The 22,782-nt window shown below is 32.8% G+C and overlaps 5 protein-coding genes across 5 annotated transcripts; 2 read left to right on the forward strand and 3 right to left on the reverse strand.

Annotated features, from left to right (window-relative positions):
* Nucleotides 1-623: 623 nt before the first annotated feature.
* LOC104731855 (microtubule-associated protein 70-5-like) lies at nt 624-4,061 on the forward strand. The gene is made up of 10 exons (XM_010451349.3): nt 624-1,445; nt 1,542-1,627; nt 1,780-1,845; nt 1,953-2,123; nt 2,213-2,539; nt 2,625-2,771; nt 2,860-2,931; nt 3,001-3,435; nt 3,526-3,677; nt 3,781-4,061. Exons 1-10 carry the CDS (start codon nt 1,385-1,387, stop codon nt 3,806-3,808), a joined length of 1,545 nt encoding a protein of 514 aa, XP_010449651.1. The 5' UTR covers nt 624-1,384; the 3' UTR covers nt 3,809-4,061.
* Nucleotides 4,062-4,228: 167 nt separating this feature from the next.
* Nucleotides 4,229-5,029, reverse strand: LOC104731856 (uncharacterized). The gene is made up of 2 exons (XM_010451350.3): nt 4,766-5,029; nt 4,229-4,667 (listed from the first exon to the last, which is right to left on the reverse strand). The coding sequence occupies exons 1-2, from the start codon at nt 4,938-4,940 to the stop codon at nt 4,402-4,404; spliced, it is 441 nt and encodes a 146-aa protein (XP_010449652.1). The 5' UTR covers nt 4,941-5,029; the 3' UTR covers nt 4,229-4,401.
* Nucleotides 5,030-8,377: 3,348 nt separating this feature from the next.
* LOC147930561 (uncharacterized) lies at nt 8,378-9,383 on the reverse strand. Its single transcript, XM_087476931.1, has 5 exons — nt 9,230-9,383; nt 8,930-9,019; nt 8,697-8,834; nt 8,534-8,618; nt 8,378-8,453 (listed from the first exon to the last, which is right to left on the reverse strand). Exons 1-5 carry the CDS (start codon nt 9,381-9,383, stop codon nt 8,378-8,380), a joined length of 543 nt encoding a protein of 180 aa, XP_087333057.1.
* A 6,037-nt stretch (nt 9,384-15,420) lies between these two features.
* On the forward strand, nt 15,421-17,326 carry LOC104731858 (putative WEB family protein At4g17210). Its single transcript, XM_010451351.2, has 2 exons — nt 15,421-15,670; nt 15,752-17,326. Exons 1-2 carry the CDS (start codon nt 15,476-15,478, stop codon nt 17,144-17,146), a joined length of 1,590 nt encoding a protein of 529 aa, XP_010449653.1. The 5' UTR covers nt 15,421-15,475; the 3' UTR covers nt 17,147-17,326.
* A 226-nt stretch (nt 17,327-17,552) lies between these two features.
* Nucleotides 17,553-18,686, reverse strand: LOC104733550 (putative F-box protein At4g17200). The gene has a single exon (XM_010453121.3). It carries the CDS (start codon nt 18,684-18,686, stop codon nt 17,553-17,555), a length of 1,134 nt encoding a protein of 377 aa, XP_010451423.1.
* Between the last annotated feature and the right edge of the window lie 4,096 nt (nt 18,687-22,782).

Here is a 22,782-nt window from a genome sequence, read left to right on the forward strand (position 1 = left end):
AAAAATAAAATGAATGAAGAAAAAAATATAATATTGATTTGTCTTGTTGCCAATTTACTTACTTTGTTTTTGACTTACTGTTATTTACCTAATATTTCTCCTAAACTTTGTCATTTATCTCTGTTGATTCTATATTATTCTTCGTAAGTGTTCTTTGTCTAATCCTCTATCATTGTTTCCATCTTAATAACCAAACCGTAAGACTTGGAAGCAAAGAAGAGAGGAGTCTCATTTATATTTGAAAATCCCATTTTATGTTTAATAATTCAAAGAGAAATATTGAGTGACTTCCACTAATACAAAGAAAGCTTGGTTTGTGCAATATTTTGCGGTTAAGCTATTAATTGCTGAGGCAACACCTTTTCACCCTTTGCTTTCCTTGTTCCAAGTTTTTCAACCTTTCTTCCTTACTCTTTCTACTAATCGAACTACAAAAATTTCATATGGATAATACATATTTAGAAGTTGATTTAATCTTGTGTTTTTTTTGTTTCAAGATTATCATAATTGTTATCTGTTGTTACCTACATTCATATAACCTTATCAAAAACGAATAAAGACAAAAGGATACAAGTTATATATTATTGATGGTTAGTTTTATATATAATTAAAAAAAAAAAAACAGAAAGAAAGAAAAGGGTATTCACCAAACGAAATTAGTTCAATCATTTGAATTATCTTTATCCGTATGATTAGTGTCTTTATATCTGTCATATGCTGCTTCTTCTTCCAACTTCTTTTGGATTATTCCCTTCTTCTTTAGCTTATACATTTTTTTTTTGTCTATTTTAATTTCCATTTGAAGGTTTGAAGTATATCCCTTTGTTTATTATTGAGTTTCAAACCGTGTCCCTTTAAAATACTATTAGTTACTACACCATTAATGTTGGAGCATGAAAAATATGGACATTTTTTTTAATCTACGTATGAATGCGGTAATTATGATGATGAAACCAACTCTAGTTTGATATATTCCATAGTGAAAATTCTATGTAACTGAGTAGATAAGTTGAAAAAAAAGAAGAAGTCAACAAGTTGTAAGCATTTCAGAATTGAAAATTAAGATAAGGGATGAATTGAAAATGGGTAATGAAAGTGAAAGAATAAGAGGGAAGGGTTGGTTACTGTCAAGGGTTTGAAATGGAGACGGTTGCTTCAGAATGAGGTAAAAGAGTTTAGTAAGTTTAAGTTTAAGTTTAAACTCTCTCTCCGTCTCTGTCTCTCTCTCTCCCCTTTAACGTCAATTCCTTTAAGGAATGGCCTCTCTCTCTCTCTCTTAAAGTGTGTGTGTATATATTAAACGGCTCCATTTGTCTTCTGTTTAGACCAAAACTCATATCTTCTATACAGCAACAAAAGAAGGAGGAGCTGTTGAGAGTACAAAATGACTGCAGGAGAAAACCCTTTTGTATCTAACACCTCTTCTCTGCAAAACCAGCTTAAAGGTTCTTTCCTATTCTTTATGGTTTTTATTGATCAATCCTTCTGTGTATTGCTTAATGGTGAGGTTAGTCTTGCTTTCTTTTGATTTCTCTCTGCAGATAAAGAGAAAGAGCTTTTGGCTGCTAAAGCTGAAGTTGAGGCCTTGAGAACAAATGAAGAGCTCAAAGACAGAGTCTTTGATGAGGTATTATTGATGATCATCTCCTCTGTTCTTGATGATCCTCTAAAAACTTTTACTCAATTTGCCTACAAGTTTTCTTGATCAATGTTATCCATTTTTAAATTTACTTCTTCGAGCTTATTGAGCTCTGTTGATGCTACTTGGTTGTGCTTCAGCTTAGAGAAAGCGTAAGGAAGTTGGAGGATAAACTTGGAGCCACTGAGAATCTTGTTGAACAAAAGGTGTGTGTTTTGCTCAAAGACGACCATCTTTGTGAAGGGAGTATGTCAAAACATGAAAAATAATTCATAATGATTAGATATAAGTTAAGATTATGACATGATTGTAGGAGGTGGAGATGAAGAAGCTGAAGGAAGAGAAAGAAGATGCATTGGCGGCTCAGGACGCTGCAGAAGAAGCACTTAGGAGGGTTTACACTCACCAACAGGACGATGACTTTTTACCCCTCGAATCCATCATAGCTCCTCTTGAAGCTCAGATCAAGTTTCACAAGCATCAGGTTCTTGAGACTATTTATATTTCAAACGTATTTGTTTTACCAGTTTAAGAAGCTGGATATGCTTGTGTTTACACGCCGCTGTTTTATAGATTTTCGCACTTCAAGAGGACAAGAAAGCGTTGGAACGTCTGACAAAATCAAAAGAATCGGCGCTTATTGAAGCAGAGAGAATCTTGAAAAGTGCACTTGAACGTGCTTTAATCGTTGAGGAGGTCCAGAACCACAACTTTGAACTACGACGACAGATTGAGATATGTCAGGACGAGAACAAGTTTCTTGAGAAAATCAACCGCCAGAAAGTGTTGGAAATTGAGAAGCTTTCCCAAAGCATTGTAGAACTGGAGGAAGCAATCTTGGCAGGAGGAACAGCCGCCAATGCAGTTCGAGATTATCGCCGCCAAATCTCACAGCTCAATGTAAGTGTGTCCTGTTTAGTTTCTTGTACTTCATTCTCTTATTTGTTTCCCAAGAAACTCAAGTGATTGTTTTGATCATTACCAGGATGAGAAGAGAACCTTGGAGAGAGAGCTGGCCAGAGTCAAAGTGTCAGCAAGTAGAGTGGCTCTTGCCGTTGCTAACGAATGGAAAGATGAGAACGATCGAGTCATGCCCGTAAAGAAATGGCTTGAAGAGAGAAGGCTTCTCCATGTACTGCTTTGCACTTACACAACCAGTTAATTCATACTGATTAGCTTATTTAGGAGACATGAGTCTTGAACTTTGTGTCTATGTGCAGGGAGAAATGCAGAAACTGAAAGATAAACTTGCTGTCTCGGAAAGAACTGCCAAGGCTGAATCACAGCTAAAGGTGATTGCTTAGATTGTTTAATATTTTGTTGGTAAAAATTGTAGTTTCTAATGCAAGTAATCAATACAGGAGAGGTTGAAGTTGAGGCTGAAAACCATAGAAGATAGCTTGAAGGGTACAAACACGTTTCTAGTCTCTCCAACTACAAAGACTGAAAAATCTGGCAAGATTTTGGGATTCTTGACGAGTGGTGGTGGATCAAAGAAATGGTCTAATTCTCAGCCAAGAGGCTCAGATACAGGCAGAATCCATGCTCTAGATCATCCTATTAACAGAGTTGTGGAAAGTAATGAAAAGGAGAATTCAAAGATTACAACAAACGGATTAATTGAACAGCATGAAGAAGAAGATGGCAAAAGGAAAACAGAGGAAGATGGAAATGTAGATTTTGAAGATATGGTTTCAGGGTTTTTGTATGACAGGCTTCAGAAGGAAGTAATTGCTTTAAGGAAGCTTTGTGAGAGTAAAGAGGGTACTATAAATGCCAAAAATGAAGAGATCAAGGTAGCATCATCTCTCTTGTTGTTGTTGTTGTTGTTTTTATTTCTTCAACTTTATGAAATCTTACCTAAGATAAGATACCTCTGTTTTCAGATGTTGTTGAAGAAGGTGGATGCTCTAACGAAAGCCATTGAAGTGGAGACAAAGAAGGCAAAAAGGGAAGCTGCAGCGAGAGAAAAGGAAAACGCATTGGCAATGGTGAATGAAGAGCCAAAACAATGTAGAAAGACAAACTGCGGAAGAAGGTTTGGTCATCTTTTCCTTTCATTGTTTGTCTTTGTCTTTTGAGATATATATATAACATCAAGACAAAGTTGATATTTATATGTCTATGGCTATGTTGTGCAGCCGCGTACCCAATCCACGTTGCCAGTAGGTGAAGAAGGAGCTTATGGGATTGAATATACTAAGGAATTGTGATCTTATTTTAGGTTGTACAGTACATATTGAGTGTTGGATGGGTTATAAGAAAGTGGAACTAAGGATCAAGAGATGTGTGTGTGTTATGTCTGAATTGCAAACCATATGTTGAAACAAAAATCGTCCCTCGTCTCCTATTAATTATCTGAATGATGTAGCAATTATCTTGAGAACCTATTAAGTAAATCAGAATCTGCTAAATACAAAAACATTCGTATATTTTTTTTTCAAGCTCAGCTAAAGTCATTATTATATATGTCTTCCCTCAGCTTTTTGGTCTAGCCTTGGTTGTTCAGTTAACGCAACAAACTTTGCATCTAATATATAATCAGTTAAAAGGATCGTATGTTCTCTGTAGTAGCAAGAAGATCCGAGGTTGAAGAAAACGTGAATTTTATATACAAGAACAGCATGAAAAAACAAGATTTACAAAGCCTATCTCTCTTTCTCACAAGAAGTGAGAAGGAACCATAAAAAAACATAAAGGCATGAATGATCTTTCCTAGAAAGATTAATTTAGAATCTCTTTTTACATGCATGGTATACTCTCTATTGTAAGGTGATATTGCCGGCTGTGTAGACACGGGAGCCACTGGAAGAGGAGAGGAGTTGAATGCCTCTATGAATCTTGGAAGAGCATCGATACGGTTTAGGCACAGAGAGTGTTTTTATGATACAAGCCTTGTCTAGGTCAGGAATCGCGTGGAGGTGAGAAGGAAGATCGATGACGAATTTCCCCGACTCATTTGTCACACCTTTAATCCATTTGGATCCTTTCCTATATCTAGTATGGCACTTGATACCAACAGTAGCACCTACATGATGATGATGATGATGTGTTAGAAATTTCTTATTATATAAGGTACATGAACAAATTCACTCATTGCTAATTGGTTTATTTCAGTATACGTACCATGAATAGGAGAGGAGGAGGAAGAGAGAAGAGTTGCGGTGAGAAGAACAGAGGAGAGTTTTTGTTCGCCGTAGCCAGCCATCTCAACCATCTCATTTCTGGTCCATCTCTCCCTAGCTGCTTCCCCAGACGCCACCACTAATACCAACGTCATGCTCATCAACAAGAACCTCATCTTCTCTTTACAAATATAACTATGTGGAAAACTAAAGAAACAAGAATGATGTGTGTCTATATATATACCCACACAAAATGAATGGATTGGTTGGAACTTTTATAAGATATGAGACCCTTCTTAACTTGCCTTTTAATATTTAAAAGCCATCTTCCTTTATTTGACTTTCTTTATTGGTTTATCTTCTTTGGTCAAATTGCCTGACTCCTTAATTATATACATACACACTTGTTTGCCTAATCTTTCTTTCTTTCTTTTTCTTCTTCTCATTTTCTTTTGATTCTTTTATTTAAAATTAATAGATTTGATCAAGGTTTGGTCAAATATCAGTACGGGTATGCGACGTTTCTCCTTTAGAAATGTCTATATTTGTTAATATTAAGTTCCAAAGTCTAACCTAAATTTAAAGGTAGGAGTCACAATTTACATATAATCAAGCCTGCCCCCAACTGTTTTTCTTTTTCTTCTAGACATTTGTACCTTTTGAACAAAGACACCTATATTTATTTTTCTCTCTTTTTTTGTGGGAGGATCTTTGTGTGGTTTGGTTATCAGTTTAACTCTCCCATGGATAAATACAAAGATGTGTAATTCAATGATGTGTCTTCTTTTAATTTATTTGGTCAAGAATTCAATGATGTGTCTTCTATGATGACATATCAATATCATATATTTATTTAATTTCTTCTTATTGCATTTGCTCAATAACTACACAAAAAGATCAACAATTTCCACATAATATTAAAAGAGCAATTAAATTAAAGTGTATTCGACTTTTTCTATTTTTTAATTATTTTGTACTCAATCTCTATGATTAGATTTGTATTGTTTCTTATTTTTCTTTTCTTGAAGTATCAATACAATTTGAAGTGAATTACTTTACTGTAAAAAAAAAAAATTCTTACACAGATTTTAAAATAGTAAAAGAACAAAATATTCACATGAACACAACTAACACATACAAAAGACATTCTATAACCTTCAATAAACTAATTAGTTAATTTCAGCTAGATAACTTTGACATTTACTAATAAGCTTGATTTCTTAAAAAGTTTTCAAAAATGTTAGAGAGAAAAAACAAAAAAAAAAGTAGAACAAATATTATCCACGTGTAATATAACTAAGCAAGGGGTTTAGTTGAACCCTAACATCTATATATACATTTTTGGAGACATTTAGCAAATAAATCCTAGAGTTGATACTTATTTACAAGGAATGCCATTATCATTAAACTTTAAATTAAAATTTAAAACCAATATTTTGGGCTAAACAAAATTTCCTAAAATATCTCAAAAATCAATCAATGACTAATTACAATATCTAATTAAATTAATTACAATATCTTCAATTAATTCTTTACTATCCTTATAACCAAACACAATTAAAAGATTTTGTTTGAAATATAAAATATATTTTTTTAATTAAAATTATGATTTTCCTATCATCTTTGTTTGATTATTTAGTTTACTTGCTTTAAATCATCATAAAATACATAAAATTAATGTAACTATATTTTTTTGCATTTTTTCGTTATTTGGATTTCGAAAAACATGCATGTTTTATTTAAGCAAGGAAGAAAAATTGTGTTTGGGTATGTAGCGGGATGAGTTTGTATATTAATAAAATTGAAAATTATATAATTAATTGTTAGTAAATCATCAGTTCATTGTTTTGTTTAAACCATCGACTTAGAATATTAGGCATATCTAATTGAGTTTATTAAATTACGGTTATGTAAAATAAACAAGCAGTACTATGTTGTATCACGGATTATATTCTGAATTTAACAATTTAAATTTGTAAACCTAAATTTTTAAACCGGTAAACCTAAATAATATATAGATATAAGGGATATACATTTAAAATTTACAAAACATTAGTCATATATATATATATATATATATATATTTAGTTTACTAAACATTTATATTTATCCTTTATTTTTAAAAATATAGTCCCGCGGTGTACCGCGGATTAAAATCTAGTCTATATATACATTTTTGGAGACATTTATGAAATAAATCCTCAAGTTCAAACCTATTTACAATCATGCCATTGACATTAAATTTTATAATTATTTTTTACTTTAAATAATAATCAAATTTAGAATCTAATTGAAGAAGATTTTCTCATATTCAAATTTCTAAAAGTATCAGACCAACAAACATTAGCATTAAATATTTTATATTTAATAGATCCATTCTCTAAAAAACTGTACTAAATATTAAACACAGTTGATTAACCGTAGACAATAATAATATCATAGATTTCCGATTAAACTTCTTGATTCCCAATTATTTTCTTCCCTACAACATATCTTCAAAATCAAATAAAAAAAACAGAATTAAATACCAAAATATATCATATTCCAAAAATATTCCATAAAAACATATTAGAGATTGCTTAGAATTTCAACTAAAGTGTTAAATGATATAGAGATAAAACAACAAAAATTACAAAATCAAAATATATTATGTAATACTATTATCTCTACATTGTAAATGAAAAATAAAAATCACAAAAAAGTATATATGTTGACTAAATTAAATTTAATGAACAATAAGGATATCCTAACTATATAATAAACCACTACATGTTGATAATGGAAATTATACACTACATAATATATTGATGTAGAACTATAGTAGATTTAAAGAATACAAAATATATTATTTACAAATATAGTTAATATAATAAATAAATTTTATATTGTCTTTCTAAATAAAAAAAATATAGTTCTGCGGTGTAGCGCAGGTGAATATCTAGTACAATACATTTCTACTTCTTTATTTTTTGGATTAAATTTATCCTTCTCCTCTCTTACATGTTTGATTTTGTTCTTATCTTATTAATATTTTGTGTTATATATATCCTCTAATCTCTATATATTTTTCTCCTTGTTGTAAATATGTTTGGGGTACAATTGCCATCAAGCTTTACTGATTTAGACAAATTACTAGGGAGGTACCCGCGCTTTAAGCGCGGTAATAAGATTTTAACAACAATAGTTTTGTTACTTCATGATATTTACTTTTCTGATTTAATATGTAATAATTGATATATTTAAACATAGTATTTTATCTTTTGAAAAAGTTTAAAATGTTTTATTGGATTATTAAGTACTTTTTGTGTTTGCATATATACATAAAGGTTTATCTTACTAAAGATAAATAATACTCTCAATGTGAAATATTAATTGAGTCTTTTAAATAAACAACTAAGTTGTAGTAAACAGATATTGAAATTCAGTAAGTAAATTCTAAATTTTTAAAAGCGTAAGCAATTTCCAATAGTTCAATATTATAATGTATTATCTCAATTACAAAATAAAGATGAGAGTAATGCAAAGTTGGATTTCAAGTAGCGGTTAATACAAAGATACTAAATTTTATAGACATTCAAAATGAGGAAAAAATAAATGGCCAACACCCCATTCTTTACATGTGAGTGCCTGAGCTTTCACCTTGTTGCTTCATCACATGGTTTATATAATAACGTCCAACAAATTCAGACCTGTAAATTATAAGACGTTGTAAGAAATTTTACTTTAACATCATACAAAACTTGTTTTAATATACATAATTACATCTTACATACCCTGGTGATGCTCCAGTCCTTCAAACTCTGGTTTTATGAAGATCTTCGAAGAGGCCAAGGTGTTTTCAAGACACGGTGCACCTACAGACATTTATAATTTTAATTGAATATATTGGTTACCTTATGATGATTATATCAGAACTAATTTATGTTACATACCTTCATATTCTCCCACCCTCATAAACCGCATTACACATAACACAGGTTCGGATTTGTATATGAGATGGCACCCGCTTGATTGCCATATGGTCAGGAATTGAGAAGCGTAGTTGTCTTTGAGACGACACTTCACAGTCTCTCACGTACATGTTTATCAAATAAATAAAAATCTTCACAGAGACAACTCTAAAACGTTACTGTCTTAAAGGTAGAGTAAATATCTTTTTACTTGCCATTCAACAACATGAGAACAACTTTATTAATATCAATGACACTCGCAGGCTTTCTTCTATCTTCAACATCCATTATACACGCACAAACATCTAGTTTGGGAAAAAGACAGAATTTAGGTTTCCAAAATGTAGCTAATCTATTTTTGGTAAAGTTTAAGTCGTACTTTTCTATGAGAATGACCAATACACAAAGTTTCATAAATCCTAAAAAGAATCTAGTTTTTAGAATACAAAGATATCAATTAACTATATTGACGGATTGTACCAAAATAATATAAAATCAATTAAAGAAATACTTACCGAAAGAGATGGGATGATCTATTCTTCCACGATATATGTCATCCAAATCCTCGAACCGAAAGTAATTCTTAGGACTCAATGATTCGAGCAGCGTCATATTGGTATCATCCGTAAATTTAATCTGATAAGGATGATGAGTATTCCTCTCCTCCATGGTTGGATTGATCCTTTGAAATTTCTAATACTGTACCACTCACCATCGTCGATATATTTTGGGAGTTTAGCGAGTATATCGGGTAAATAAGGAGCTTCAATTGTGTCACCTTCACAGTTTAACAACAATTGTGTAAGAAGTCTTATATACAATAACTGTTAGAACTTGAAATTTAAGTAAAAATCATTCAACTAACAACCCTAACCTTTACATCCACAAGAAGCAGAACTCATTTGGTAAAGAACTCTCTGACTCTCTAAGAATGTAAGACTTTGGCGTTGATACACCAATTAGTTCTTCTGTGTAGCAGATCAACAATATAATCGAACCTCATGATTTTCTCAAATTAGGTTTTTTCTTGAATCTTCTCTGTTATCGAAAACAAAAAGGAGATTTTTGATTTGTAAGAATACAAAGAGTCACAACTAAACGTTGCGTCTTAATCTTTTTAGTTTCTCACCTTTAGTCTGATTATTAAAAATTCTAATATTATATAAATAAATACAGTTTTAATATAAGGTTTGTCACACTTGCATGTACAAAATACAATTTATGTTAACATATTGAAGATGTTTTCACGTTTTCATTTTTAAAAACTTACACTTAGATATTAATATGAAAAAGGTAATATTATTAAGGGGAAAAAATTGAAAATCTGATGACAATTGTATGAGCTTTGCAAACTCGATCACACTTCATAATATCTCGCAAACTCCTATCCAACGTTTCAAAACAAAATATGTTCATCATTGGAGACTCATCCCATATAATGAGTTTTGCTTCTCTAATCAACTCGGCAATATAGGATTGACCATCTATCGAACATGTTGTATATTCGTCCACATTGATGGATATACCAAATCTAGAATGAGCTGTCCTACCACCTTTCATAAGTAAAGCAGGTATACCACTTGATGCAACATTAAGAACAATATCATCCCTAGATCGTATATCAGCGCCAGGAATACTCCACAAGAATATTTTTAGAGTACCACCAAATCCATGAACAAAAAATATACCTCTATTGTTTCAATTCACATCATCAATAATTTCTAGGATGACACTTTTTTGCTCATCGATTGACATACGTAACAACCTGTCGCAATCCTCTCTTTGGTCAACAGGTTTATAGTTCCTCTCATCTATGAGAAGCCTATTCTCATTATTATCCATCATAGATTGGTCTGGTTTAGGATTCACAATAGTTGACAGAGAGCTTCCATTAGACCGCATAATCATTTCAATCTCAGCTAAACATAGGTTTGTTATCTGATCCTGACTTAACATTAGACCTGCATTATAGAGTATTTTGATTTTAGTTGACATATTTATGATCAGAATAATAATCGTAAACGTCTGTGTACACCAACATATCTTAAAATTTTATTATATATATTTATAAAAATAACTATATATGTACTTTGGTTGTTCGTACGGTTCCTTTGGAAATACAAAATATCTTTGAACAATATATCTTTTGTAGTGACTCAGAGATCGAGAGACACTGAATCACCTTTCGAAAGCAATAGTATGACAAACAACTTCCTTAGAAACGGCCCAAAACACCATGTACTTACCTCCTTTATAGCTAAAATATATTCTTTGTCGTCATCCAATAATCCCAATGCAAAGCATGCATCTTTAAATTCCTTGTACACATCTTTACCAACTGACAAATATGATCAGTTTGTGATCTAAGCTCATATTTATTTCCGTTATTCAGAACCATGGAGTCTTTTATATGATCCCAAGTATTGAATTACCCAACATTGATTACTTTTCCAATGACATCTTAAAATTTAAGACGTAAACTCATATCAAAATAGTGCATAGTACATTAGAAGTTAATTACGGGAGATTTTAAATTATGGAGCAAAGGTAACTTACCGACCAAGTAATCATCACAATAAGATTTTTCCATTCTTATTTTGAAGGATTCAAACGTGAAACACGATCAGTTAGAGAATACAGACCATAATATAACCTGCACTAAGCGAAATCAGTAATTATAAGCAAATTTAGATTTTCAAATGCATTGAATGAAAAAATTTTTTAAGAACCTTAGGAAATATTTGAGATTTGATATCAATCATAAACTCTAACCGACGTCTCTATATATATAACCTAAGAGATTGCTATATATTCCTAAATATATAAAATTATTTAATAATATAAAATTTGTGTATTTAGAATAATAGATATGTGTAAATATATAACATATATATCTCTTCTATATGTTAATTTACTGATTTAAACAATACTTACTTACATCCTAATCTATCGATAATATAAAATCTAAATAAAAGACTAACCAAAATATATTTATTTCCATCTTTATCACTTTAAGTTTATAATAAATACAAATAATCATCCATTTAAAGTAATTATATATAACATATATATATATTTTCTGAGATATGTTAATTTTCTTTTTCAACAATAGTTATTTCCATCTTTATCATTTCAAATTTGTAAATTTTATTTGAATCGTAAATTTTATCCTTTGCCAGTATGATTTTTACAAATAAAGGTATATAACAGTTATTTGAGTTGTCTAATATGTATATTTTCTATTAAATATGTGTAACTGACCAAACTATATTAATTCTGATCTTTTGATTTAATTGGACGTCTGGTGCTTGTTGAAAGCTCCGGATACCTTTCGGCTAACAACGTGCATACTGAACTTTTTTTCGAAATAAAAAACGAAGAGTAAGTTTTTCTATTATAAAACTTTCTTACATATTTATCGTCTTAAATTTACCAAATTTCAAAAATTTGAAGATATACACGATTATTTCGTCATTCATTTATGTATAATTTATTAATCTATTATAGAATAAATTAGAACTTTTTCAGAAACCTTTATAAATAAATATTTTCATAAATCCAAGCTTTCTTAAAATTTAAGATTCTATTATACAAAAGTCATAAAATAAATAATTCTATTGTTAATAAATTAAATAACCTTTAATGGTACAATTAAAAAATTAGATTAAATTAAAGAAACAAATATTATAGGAATATTGCAGGGTGAAAAAGTTGTCTTCTTTTTTATCTTGGCTTCCACATCATGTCTTTATGATACCAAACGGATGGGTTTGAAATTTCAGCATAAGCGATTTCTTTGGCTTGAGTAGCTTGTGTATTGAATATAATCCAATCTGAAAATTTAGTTGTTGTAGTCGTTGAAGGAATCATAACATCATCCTCAAGACCATCCTCATTGTAGTATTCTTTAGGTTTAACCTGTTCAATATTTTTTTTTATAATGAAAAGTAATAATTAAAACATAGAATTATTATCAATTCTCATATAACATCATTGTTTAAATAATCTACATGAATGTAAACTAAAGATAAAAATTAAACAATTTTGTTTCTATATTCCCAAAAATATACATGGCTATTAACGATCATAGTTATCCTGCAAATATGGCAATCCAAGTGTAATCAACTTATGAAAATAAATTATATATAATAGAAATAATTTAACACGTTAATCATTCTGATTATATAAAATAATACCTGATATTAATTAGAAACAAATTTATTGATCGATATTATCTTTTACATTAACAGAAAAATAAAAGAATAATAAGATCCATATGCAATATATTTCTTTAAAAAGATGGAAGATAAATATAAGAATATATTATAAATAATTGATTGAAGAAATTTTTTGTTTTTAGTGTTATTATAATTTTGAGAACATAATAAAAGAATTAAATTTATAACCTCATCAAAAAAGCATAATATTATACCTTTTTCGAAAGGTGAACCAACAACAACTAAAGCTTTATGATTTATGGACTTGCTTTCCAAGAAACCACTATACGAACAAAAAAATAAAAAGAATGAGTCGATTAATCATAAAAACAGAAAATCGGAATACAAATAAAAAATGTTGAACAGTTTTGTAAGGTGAACCAACAACAACCAAATCTTTATGATTTATTAATCTTGCTTTCCAAGAAACCATTATACGAACATAAAAATAAAAAGAATCAGTCGATTAATCATAAAAATAGAAATTCGGAATACAAATAAATTTTTTTGTGAACATGATTAAAGAATTAAACGTAAAACCTCAACAAAAAAGCACAATATTATACATTTTTTTGTTAGGTGAACCAACAACAACCAAAGCGTTATGATTTTTGGATCTTGCTTTCCAAGAAACCACTATATGAACAGGAAAATAAATAGGATCAATCGATAATCATAAAAAACAGCAAGATCGGAATATAAATATAAATTTGAGAACATGATGAAAGAATTATTGAAATTGATAAAACTATAAATTCAATAGAAGAGAGTTTTTTTTGAGAACATGATTAAAGAATTAAACGTAAAACCTCTACCAAAAAAGCACAATATTATACCTTTTTGTAAGGTGAACCAACAACAACCAAAGCGTTATGATTATTAGATCTTGCTTTCCAAGAAACCACTATATGAACAGGAAAATAAACAGTATCAGTTGATGAATCATAAAAAAAATCAAGATCGGAATACAAATATAAATTTGAGAACATGATTAAAGAATTATTGAAATTGATAAAACTATAAATTCAAGAGAAGAGAGTTTTTTTCTTTTTTTCTTTGTTGAGTTATGGTGAAAGCAAACGATAGCATTGTATTTATAGTTGTAAATGATATATCTTTTTAGGGTTTCTAGTAAGGAGGTGTATTGTCGTCGGGTTTTTTTTTCTTGCAGAAGCCCGTTAATCTATGAACAATCTAAGCCCATTAATTATCTCAAATCTGTAGAATTTATAGTATAAAACATAACTATAGTTGTAAAAGGGGTGTTTTCCAGGAAATTTAGGGATTAAATTAGCAAATTCTAGTTTTGCAAATAACTTTTTATGCAATTAGATTATTTTTAAATCGATTTTTGATTTATTTTTAATGCGAAAAATAGGTAAATTTACGTTCAGGGGCAAAATATTTCAACGTCAAGGGCAATTTTATTAATGGTATAATGGTAAAATTTTGCTGAGATTGAATGTGAGACGTTTTCACTTCTCGTTTAATATAATTGATTTAGGCATTTAGCATCATTAATCAACTTAATTTAATTATCGTCATGTATATCACTTAGTATTACGCTAACAAACTCAGATAATGATTGACGATGACCATTGATGAACTTGAATACTCCTCCACTTTCAGCTTCTGGTTTGCACAACTTAGTATTGAAAGATTCATCCATGCATGCAAAATATTATGACCATGTAGCACTTGGTAACTGTTGATATGAGAAACAACAATTTAAAGTGTTCAAATGATAAGTTAAGATCTGGCCAGGTTTTCGGTAGAAATCGGTCTGAACTAAGAAAAAACGATGAACTGGATTTGTATTGAAATAATCTTTGTTGCTAGTCGAAAATTACATGTCCTTTTTCTTTACAGAATTCAAGTATTTAAACTAAAATGGTCTCATGATCCCACAATCTTATCCCTGGTTTGACTCAGCGCTCCTTAACGGGTTTCTCCTACGGGCCTCACGATCGTTGAAACCCAACACCACCAACAGTAACCAATATGTTATTATCGTAATAAGAACGTCAGTTATACAGTTTAACGTCAGTTTTATATAAAAATATGTGTCATATGAGCCTTATGAGGGTAAGCAAATTCGAACGATGCAATGGTCACCAATTTTTCAAATTTGGAGAAAGCACGCCGGTAGGATTCCTCTCTATTAATAACTGTTTGTTATATTATATTCATGTTAAGACAATGTTCTTATTTCTAAATACTTAATGTACATAGATGTTCTTATTTTAGGATTCAAGATTTTGATGTTTTGGTTTACCAAATGTCCCATCAAATGAAAGAAAAGACATCAGATGATCAATAGTCAAAATTGAAAATAGAAGAGGAAGAGAGTGGGTTGTCTCTAAAAATAGAAGAATAGATAGAGGAAGACCTTAGAGTGACAAAAAAGACATGAGCGCAAAACATGGCGACCCTCTTGTTCATTATTTGGAAGCCAAAAAGATCCTAAGGATCAACATCAAACTCTCTCTATCTCTCTCTCTTTGTTTCATTACGTAAAAAAGAATTTTGGTGTTGAGAAGATTGATGGCGAAGATCAGAACGGATGCTCCGGTGATGCCTCCGGAGACTCCTCCTCGAAGCACTGAGGTGGGAGAGATTGACACTCGTGCTCCCTTCCAATCCGTTAGAGATGCCGTTAGTTTATTCCGTCAAGTTAGCTTCTCTAAGAAACAACAACCACAACCACAACGTCTCTCCTCCTCCTCCTCCCCCTCTCAGGTATTAAAACAAAAAACGTGATTCCACAATTTTCCCGCAAAAAACCATTGTTTCTAAATATGTTTTCTTTCTTTCATTAAGGACACAACCGATCATGTGTCGGAAAAGGAGACACAACTTCTTTTGGCCGAACAAGAAATGGATAGAGTCAAGCTTTGTCTTGATGGCTCTGTCGCAGCTAAAGCACGAGCTCTTTCCGATCTCGACTCTGCTCAACGAAAGGCCGCTGATTTAAGGGTTAAACTAGAATCCACCAAACATTCCAGGAAATGTGCAATCTATACAAAACACACCATGTATCAACGGTTAGAACAACTTCAGTCTGATAAACAAGAAACAGAGCGCGCAAGAGAGGATTACATTTTGATAACCGCAGAGCTATGCATGGCGAAACAGGAGCTCGAGGAATTAAAACAACTGTTTAACATATCCGTGGAAGAAAGGCTAGCTGAACTTCAAAAGGCAGAGGAAGCAGAGTGTGCGACCATACTGAACTCCAAAAGGATCAAAGACATGCCACATGAGATAGCGGAAATGCGTGATGCTGCTGAGCGGCTCAAGTCAGATGCTGCCAGGAAAAAAGAGGAAGAGGAAAAGATTAAAGAAGAGAGCATTGCCTCGAGAGAAACTTACGCGGCTATGAGAAGAGAGGCAGAGCAAAGGCTAGAGGATCTGAAGCGAGGTTGTGACCCTGAGCTAAGGAAAGATATCGAGGAGTTAGCGGAGATATCTACGGGGAATGAGAGGTTAAAGGAGGAGATTGAACTAGCTCGTGAACTCAAAGAGGCGAAGAGTGCGATGCAAGAAATATGTGATGAAGAAAGTTCATACAAAAGCTTGGTGGGCACACTCACGGTTGAACTAGATGGAGTGCAGAGAGAAAACAGAGATTTAAAGGAAAAAGAAAAGGAGAGACAAGAAGTTGAAGAAGGAGAATGGGTAGAAGCGAGTCGTAAAGTTGACGAAATCATGCGAGAAGCAGAGAAGACAAGAAACGAAGCGGAAGAGATGAGGATGCAAGTGGATGAAGTGAGGAGAGAAGCAGCAGCCACACATATGGCAATGGGTGAAGCAGTGAAACAGCTCGAGATAGTTGGAAGAGCAGTGATGAAAGCGAAAACCGCAGAGAAAAGAGCTGTGGAAGACATGAAAGTACTTACCGAGAAGAAAGAGAGTCTAACGCATGATGAGCCTGATAAGAAGATTAGAATATCAATGAAAGAGTACGAGGATTTGAGAGGAAAGCATGAAGAGTCAGAGAGAATGGTTCAGTTTAAAGCGAAAACAGTTGCTGCTCAGTTGGAAGAGATCAAAGAGAGCAGAATAGAAGGTGAGAGGATGTTGGAAGAGAAGATGAAAGAGATGGAAGAGTTAAAACAGGCGATTGATGGCGCCTTGAGAAAAGCAGAGATTGCAGAGGAAGCACATTGTATTGTTGATGCTGAACTAAGAAAATGGAAACCACAAGACTTGTAGCAGATATAAAGATGCTTTTAGGTTGTTTAGGGAAACTAATAGAAATGTCCATACCAATATATCTTTATTGAGAGATTGATGATTTATTCATATTTCTCATTGTAACAGTAAATACATGAACTGTTTTAACATGGAACAGAGTCTATGAAATAGATTTAAAGGCATCTCTGTTTTCTTCTTGTTTGGATGTGAAATACTGAAATTGGACAAAGTACTATAGTAGAGTTGTAAAAGCCGAACACTTTATTAATATGATAAATAGCAAGACACAAAATGGACTATATAGTAGCCTGGTTTCAAAAAGACATGAAAGTAAACAAGATGCAGAAACAAATATAGTAATAGTATAGTAAAAAAGGGATAATTATGATCTCTCTCCTACTCTTTGTCCGGCTGGTTGGTTGGTTTAGAGTTGCACTAAGCTTGGAGAATAATTAGAAGAGGACAAAAGTGGGTAACAGAACGCATAGAACTTGTCAGGTTTCCCTAGATCCGGAGCTTCCCTGAGATTTACAATTTTGAAGTATCCATCTTCTCCAATGATGTAAGCTGTCTGGTAGCGATGGATCTCGAACCGTCTATACCTGTCTAAATCGAAAACCACGGCGACTTTCTTCTCTTGGTCGATAAAGAAGCTCCCAGATTCTTCATCGAACTGAAAACCAGTGAGTGGTTTCATATCCACTCTTAAAAACATGCTCCAGGACACGGCAGTGGGCTCGATGTTAGTGGTAACCCAAATATCCAATACCAAATCTGGCTCCAACCGCTGGTATAACACCGCAAGCTGATCATCTCTAACACAAGATAGAGCCACAGTTTCACACACATAAGAGTGAAATGGCAGAGGAAGACGTGGCCCAAACCTCTCGGTTGTGAAATCAAAACAGAGTAAAAAATCTTCAATCTCTTCTACATCTCCTATAATTACTAGCTTCTCTTGGGAGAAAAAGTAAGCGTTTCCATTCAAAGACACGAACCGTTGATAATGGGGTATGTCCCAGTCGGGAGTGACCTCAAGAACCCTCCAAGAATGAGAGCTAAAGTCGTAGATTTCGTACACGGTTGTCGTAATCCTCAAGATTTTGTGGTTACGGTTACTGTCATATCCGAGAGCATAACAGTCGAGAAGGTGGAAAATTTCTCTGGGTTTGATAAACCTCATATGTCCTAAGTAAGGATTCCATACTAGAAGACTCGAGTTGTCCTCCATGACAACTAACAACAAGCCGTCGCATTGTAGGACTTTATATACCTTGAATTGATCAAGTTTATCTATTTGTTTTATACATGGATCAACAAAGTCTTCTTCCTCTTTTCGGATTCCTTGGAGATCAAACTTCACAGAACAAACCCTAGAATCCATCATCATGAATCCCATAAACTGTTTCCTTGCTTCTGCTGCTTTGCAAAGAATCTCATCTTTGGATAAAGCGTTCCACATTTTGCAAGTACACCGCACTGAACTCAAAGATGTCAACGGAACCCTAGCGAGAATCTCCCCTACCAATTCTGGTGAAAGATCAGACATTGTCGCCATCCTTTGAAGCTCTGTAATACAAAATTAAGTTATTTTTCCCACCCACGTAGTTTATTTATAGAACAATACTGGGTTCACCCTCTCCGTTCACCCTCTTATAAAATAAGAAAATAAAATCTGTATATATTATTATAAAATTAAAAAAATTTAAACTGCTTTTTAATAAACTCAAACCGACATATATAAAATCTAAACCCTAATCATTTCATTTGTAAACCCAAACCGATATATAATTTTGTTTTACTTGTAAAATCTAAACCCTAACCATCTCATTTGTGAATCCAAACCGACATATAATTTTATTCTAATCGTGAAATATAAACCCTAACATCTCATTTGTGAACCCAAACCGACATATAATTTTGTTCTATTGTAAAATCTAAACCCTAACCATCTCATTTGTACCCAAACGGACATATTATTTCATTCTAATTATAAAATCTAAACCCTAACCACCTCATTTGTAAATCCAAACCGGCATATAATTTCGTTTTAATTGTAAAATCTAAACCCTAACCACTTCATTTGTAAACCCAAACGACATATATTTTATTCTAATTTTAAAAATATAAACCAAGCCAATATTTAAATGTTCTTAATTAAAAGTATACAGAATTTGTTTCCTTAATTTGATTTGCTTTTTAATTTAATTTTAATTTATTTTTTAAATAAAATATTAGATGGAAGATTATGATTGGCTGAGAGAAGAGGGGGTGAATGGAGAGGTTCACCCCTAGGGTGAACCTAAGTATTTTTCTTATTTATAATACTTTTATGGTAAGCAGGCCTAAGTCGGCTCATTTAATGGGCTTTTTTGGCCCATTTATAAAAAAGTCACATGACGCGATTCCATATAAGCATGATCCTAGGAAGGAAGTAACATAGAGATGTCAATTGGTCTCTAAAACCATGGGCTGTCCAGTCCAAATTAATTTGGACTGGTTTTGGTCATTACCAAATTTAAAACGGTCAAATGGGCCTAAAACCAATTTAGCCCATTGATATATGGTCCAAACTAATTCGGACGTGGGCTGTCCAATAACCCTAAAAAATTAGGGTTTTTTCAATTTGGGGGAAACTTTTTTTTTTCATTTCGCAGCTTCTCTCTTTCTCGTCTTTCTCTCTCACTTTCTCAGCCTCTCAGGCGATTTCGATTTGTTCATCTCGATTCCATCTCTGGCTTTTCAACTCCTCCATCTCACTTTCTCCTCTGCGGCTCTGCTTCTCGTGATCTCCTCATCTCGATTTGTATAAGGTAAACAAATCGTCATCTCGATCTCGTCATTTAGGGTTGTAAACGTACAAATTTGATTTTGATTCCTCGAGTGGGTTTGTGGGTTTTTGGGTTTTTGGGTTTTGATACTGGGTTTGATTTTGATTTTTCAGTTTCTGGGTTTACTCTAACACAAACGTACAGATTTGATTTGTTTCTGGGTTTTTGATTGTTTTGTTTTTACTTACAAGTTTTTGATTGTTGTAGTAGATAATGATGATTGATGAGCTTGTATTTGTATAGTTAATTCCACGCATGTATTTGTATAGTTGTATTCGAGTCTCATGAGTCATGAATTTGTTGATGTTCTGTGAATGGTTTTATCTTTATAAGCTGACTCTTTGTTTGTATACTTTTGAACAGATGGACAAAACACTGAGCTTGTGTGATGATAACTACATCGTGAGTGATAATGAATGGGAGCGACATATGATGCAAGAAGAAAACAATCGGGTGGAAGATGAAACCAATCCTATGGAAGATGAAAACACTCCGGTGGACGATGAATCTCTCATGGGTGAATCATCTCATGCTCAAGTGAAAAGAGGTAAACGTAGACATTCAAGGTGTTGGAAAAATTTCACTATTATTGGAGAGAAAGATAAAGATCATAAATATCATATTATATGCAACCACTGCAAGTATAATTATCACTTGAATCTAGATAAGAATGGAACAACTACTCTGCTTAGGCATATGAAAACTTGTTCCAAAACTCCTGGTAGTACTCCTAGTACTCATAGTCGAAAGATTGATATGATGGTGTTCCGTGAGTTGATTGCTGTTGCGATTATAGAGCATGATCTTCCTTACTCATTTGTTGAATATAGAAGGATTAGGGAAGCTTTTGCATATGTCAATCCGAGTATTGAGTTTTGGAGTAGGAATACTGCAGTTGCTGATGTTCTGAAAATTTTTGAGAAGGAGAAAAACAAACTTAAGCAGATTTTGAGTGAAATTCCGGGTAGAGTTTGTTTTACAACTGATTTGTGGAGAGCAATAACCGTGGAAGGTTATATGTGTTTAACTGCACATTACATTGATGCAAATTGGAACTTGCAAGCCAAAATAATATCTTTTTGTGCATTTCCTCCACCGCATTCTGGTGTTGCGATAGCTATGAAATTGATGGAGTTATTGAGAGCATGGGGGTTAGAGAAGAAAGTATTTACTATCACTGTCGACAATGCATCATCGAATGATAACATGCAAGGAGTTATCAGAAGGCAACTTAGAAAGGATTTGGTCTGTGGTGGAGAGTTTTTTCATGTAAGGTGTGCAGCCCATATTCTGAATTTGATAGTTCAAGATGGATTAGAGGTGATAGAAGAAGCTTTAGAGAAAATTAGGGAAAGTGTTAAGTTTGTGAATATTTCAGAGTCTAGAGAGCAGATGTTCCAAGGCTGTCTTGAAACTGTTGGGATTCATTCTAAAGCTGGTCTTGTTATGGACGTGAGAACATGTTGGAACTCAACCCATCTAATGTTGTCTAGAGCGATCCAATTTAAAGATGTGCTGCGTAATCTTGCTGAAGTGGAGCCGAGTTATAAGTGTTTTCCTTCTGAATTGGACTGGTCTAGAGCAGAGCTTATATGCGAGTTATTGAGGCCATTTGATGAAATAACTAAACTTATTTCAGGCTCTAAATATCCTACTGCGAATCTGTACTTTATGCAAGTTTGGAAAATTGAATGTTGGCTTAGAGTTCATGCGAGTTCTGAGGATGAGACCATTTGTGAAATGGTGGACACTATGAAGCTGAAGTTTGACAAATATTGGAAAGACTACAGTGATATACTTGCGATTGCTGCTGTTTTGGATCCAAGGTTGAAGTTCACTTGTTTAGAATACTGCTTTAGCACTTTAGATCCATCAACTAGCAAGTCTAAGTTGGATCACATCCGCAAGAAGATAGAAAAGTTGTATGGAGTCTATAAGAAGAATCCTGTGAACACCGCTGCAACTTCACAAGTTATGGAGGATCGCCTACCATCTGGATATGGTGTAAGTGTAGTTATATCGATTTATAAGTGTAGTTCTTTTTCATATTAATATATTATGTTATCAGTTATCTCTATTCTTATTCTGTTCTTTGTCATATTATGTAGGACTTTTATGCATTTGTTTCTCAAAAAGCTGGAACAGGAAAATCGGCTCTAGATATGTACTTGGATGAACCAGCTTTGGATATGGTTGCGTTTCAGAGTTTGGATGTCTTAAAGTATTGGAAAGATAATGCAGCACGTTTTAAAGAGTTGTCTCGCATGGCAAGTGATGTACTTTGTATTCCTATAACAACAGTTTCTTCCGAGTCATCATTTAGTGTGGGAAGTTGAGTTCTAAACAAGTACAGGAACCGTCTACTTCCATCCAATGTGCAAGCACTTATCTGTGCAAGAAACTGGTTAAGAGGTTTTGAGGAAATTAGTAAGTATACTAGCTCTTATAACTTGATTTTGTTTTGTTATCTATGAATGAAGTGATGGTTATGTTTTCATTTGATAGGTGGAACCGAGTCTTTTGTGGAAGATAAAGAAGAAGAAAAAGAAAAAGAAGGAGAAGAAAGAGAACAAGAAGGGGAGGAAGGAGAAGGTGTAAGAAAGAAGATCAGAGTTACTTAGAAGGTACTTAGTACTTACTAATTCTTATAACTTGTCGATACTGTCTTTATAAAATGTTGATTTGTTAATGTCATTGATCAGGATCTTATGTTTGTTTTCGTAGAATCTCTTGGTATTAGTGATTGGATATGAGGGGGAGATCAGATGGAGGGAAGAAAAAGCCAGTGATTGCTCTTCTTTGGCTCCTCAGCCTATAAGTCTA

Source organism: Camelina sativa, chromosome 12, assembly GCF_030686135.1.
Source record: "Camelina sativa cultivar CO46 ecotype springtype chromosome 12, ASM3068613v1".
NCBI lineage: Eukaryota > Viridiplantae > Streptophyta > Magnoliopsida > Brassicales > Brassicaceae > Camelina > Camelina sativa.